This window comes from Perkinsus marinus (assembly GCF_000006405.1).
Source record: "Perkinsus marinus ATCC 50983 genomic scaffold scf_1104296956818, whole genome shotgun sequence".
Lineage (NCBI taxonomy): Eukaryota > Perkinsozoa > Perkinsida > Perkinsidae > Perkinsus > Perkinsus marinus.
Window position 1 is genome coordinate 412 of NW_003207355.1, and position 3182 is coordinate 3593.

Genomic DNA, 3182 nt, shown 5'->3' on the forward strand with positions numbered 1-3182 from the left:
ATTATACTGCTGCAATGCATCCGAGCGCACTTATTCCACCTCAGGTTCCTCCACCAGCTATCAGAGAAGGATTTCGACATTTTTCTAGATCCAAGCACCACTCCATATCTTTGGCCCGAGAGACAGTCAAATCCGTCGCAATAATAACATCAAACGTAATAAGTTTACTGCAGCCGATGCTCCGCGAGAGAACTGTGCTTAGCTGGGAATCTCAACCTGAGATGATCTATAGCGATCAGGCTCTCCCCACACCCTTTCTCTGAGCGAAATCCCGCCATCGTGTGAGACCATAAATGACCAACAGGAAGTATAGCAGCTGGGCTATCTAGGAAATGGCAAGTCAAGTCTGCTTGTTATTATGAATGATCAGGTGCTTCAAGACATCGCCATGATGCTTAGTCAGGGCCGAATCACGGGTCAGGACTGTGATCATAACGTTATCCATACGACCGTGGATCCAACTAGCATCACAGAGGAGCTGGAGGGTGAGGATGGCTCCTCTACCGATGGTGCAGAGGATAATCCGAAAAAGGGCCGAGGTGGTGCGATTACCTGGCATAAACGGATGACATTCGATGACGAAGACTCAGCTGAAATGTGGATAGAGAATAACACCTACGGTATCATGAGGTAAGCGCTCTCTTCTACGTATCTCTGCTAGTCGCTCTTAACATGGAGGTAATACTACTCGTTGATTCTCAGGGTTAATTATAGCAAAACCTATGGATATAAGCGACATTTTTACTGCACTGCTTGTGGCAAACCAGCTTCACACAGCGAAGATTCTCGTTTATCCATCGAGGCTGGACATCCTCCAGTAGGAGAGCAGATATACCTTCACTATGATATGAGATCTACTAAAGTCGTCCTATACTCCAATAATGGCACGCATGTCCATCGGCAAACTCCGCGGAATGGACTTAGTGATACAGTGAAAGAGTTTATTGAAAGAAAGGTACGGGAGGCTGTGGTTGATCTTCCAACAATATGGGATAAACTGCAGCGGCGGATCTCAAAAGGAAAGATAACAGCCGGCGAGAAGCCCGAAAACAAGCAACAAGTAAGACTTACTCAGCGATTTCCAATATCCATCCTTTCTCCTAGGTGAAGAACTATCTTGGGAGAGTGAAGAAGGCCACGAACGGGGGATCAATGCAGACTACCATGAATGATCTTATAGCCATGGCCCAGTCGAATTCTGCTGTGCCCAACCATCACGAACGCGACAAAGCTTTTGTGGTAGGTGGAGGAAAGTGTTACGAGGAATTGCATGTTTTAACGATGTCTAAGAATGCGCTCCTGTAAGAGTTGTTGAAATACTCAACGCGATGAATATTGAAATTATCAGAAACAGATATTTATTTATTTATTTTCATTTTGGGGTGCCAAAATGTTCAGCACCACGGATATTTCGAGTTTCACACAATATACGTCGAAACGGTAATCGTGATGAATGGTAAAACCTTCCATAATCTCTCGACGACTCGCACCGCATCAGATTGACTGATTCGACGGAATTTTGAATGAAATACGTATGTAATAATACGAGAGGGAGAAGCGGCATTTAGCAAGACTCCCGACTTGGAAAATCCTCCAATTAAACTTCGGGCACTTTCAACATAGGACTTCCTATAATCCAAGTAGTGCAACTTAGGTTCACTCTCAATTCCGAGATGGCGCATTCCAGATTGTATTCAGCACGCGCCGATGTATCGAGGCTTCACGCCGAGCCGTTATGCTGTGTACCGATGCAACATATAAGCTCAACTTCCATGGGTTTCCAATATTAACCCTGGCTATGGCCGATTATAGGAACCACATTTTTCTTGTGGCATTAGCTCTATCATAGAGCCTCTATGTGGGAACGAACGCAGTGGTGATTATGGAGAATTATTCCGATCACTCAAAATCGGAGCCACGAAGCTGGGAATTCCTCTCCACTCACCTCGTTTTGTGATGGGCGACGGGGCTCCTTCTATAACGAGGGGAGCAGCCGAAGTATTCCCTGCTGCTGTTCGGGTCATGTGTTGGTTCCACATGAAGCAGAATGTCGAGAAGTACCTGAAGGGAGGACAGGTTGATGATGATGCAGCGTGCAATATCTTACGCGATCCATCCTACATTCAGCTTGCTTTAACTGAACAGGCATTCGTGGGGATGTTCGAGCTTTTTGCAGCACAATATAGCAGGGGGTTCTTACAAGTAGTTGAGTATATACGGGAAAGCTGGGTCGAGAACCCACCATATAACACTTGGTGGGAGGGGGCAGCTCCTCGCCTTCCCTCTACCAATAACGGGCTCGAGTCTATGAAAAACCAGCTCAAAATAAAAACACTCCGCGAGAAACTTCCACTCGGCACATTCGTGGCAGTAGTGAATAACAAAGTGCTTCCAGGCTATAGCCAGGCACTGGACGATACAGGAGGGCATAATGAGAGGATCTATGAGTCTCTAGACTCTAGAGTCTCTAGAGTCTAGAGAATGTTTACGCCTCGAAATCTTTGTTCGCCGCGGCAGCATGTTGGGCGTCGACTGAGGCTATGCATATAATGCAGCTACCTGGGTCGGAGGGAACATATGTCTTCATGCGATCCCGGGGGCCAGCCAAGTCCTACCTATCTCTAGCCAACATCCAGAAGTATCTTGCAACACTCTGCGGGTCATATGTTCATTCGACATTCGCTTCAATGGTGGCTTTGATGAACAAGATATATATGGTCACGATCCCTGCAGGGTCGACGAACTGGCGCCACTTTCACTGCAGCTGCCGGCCATTCCTAAAGCAGAAGACATGCCAACATTGTATTGCAGTGGGCATCAGACGTGGATATTTAAACCAAGAAGATAGATTCTCTATGCCTCTACAGAAGAATCCGAGGAAGCCCGGGCGCCCTGCAAAAGCTCAACCAGCCCTGGCAAGGAGTTTCACATTAGATGCCGCAGCGCAGACTCGCTTCCTTCTTTCTGAGTACTTATTATAGTCGAATCTTATACTTTTTCTCATATTCTCTTATTGTTATTCTCATAGACTAACGACAATCTATTAATCTCGAGGCCATGGTAATAAGTAATGGCTTTAGGGCCTAGTAGCCCGGCCTACAATGATTGTAGTACAATCTCTGATCTATCGTGCTCATAGAAATTGCGCATAACTTGTTCCGTAGTTAAACCCAGTTTCTTGC

The 3182-nt window shown here is 46.2% G+C and overlaps 1 protein-coding gene across 1 annotated transcript; it reads left to right on the forward strand.

Annotated features, from left to right (window-relative positions):
• Positions 1 to 358: 358 nt before the first annotated feature.
• Positions 359 to 1239, forward strand: Pmar_PMAR028809 (hypothetical protein; the record flags this gene model as incomplete). Its single annotated transcript, XM_002775054.1, has 3 exons — positions 359 to 630; positions 703 to 1060; positions 1105 to 1239. Coding segments are annotated over 3 exons (765 nt in total), but the record flags the coding sequence as incomplete, so codon positions are not given.
• Positions 1240 to 3182: the final 1943 nt, after the last annotated feature.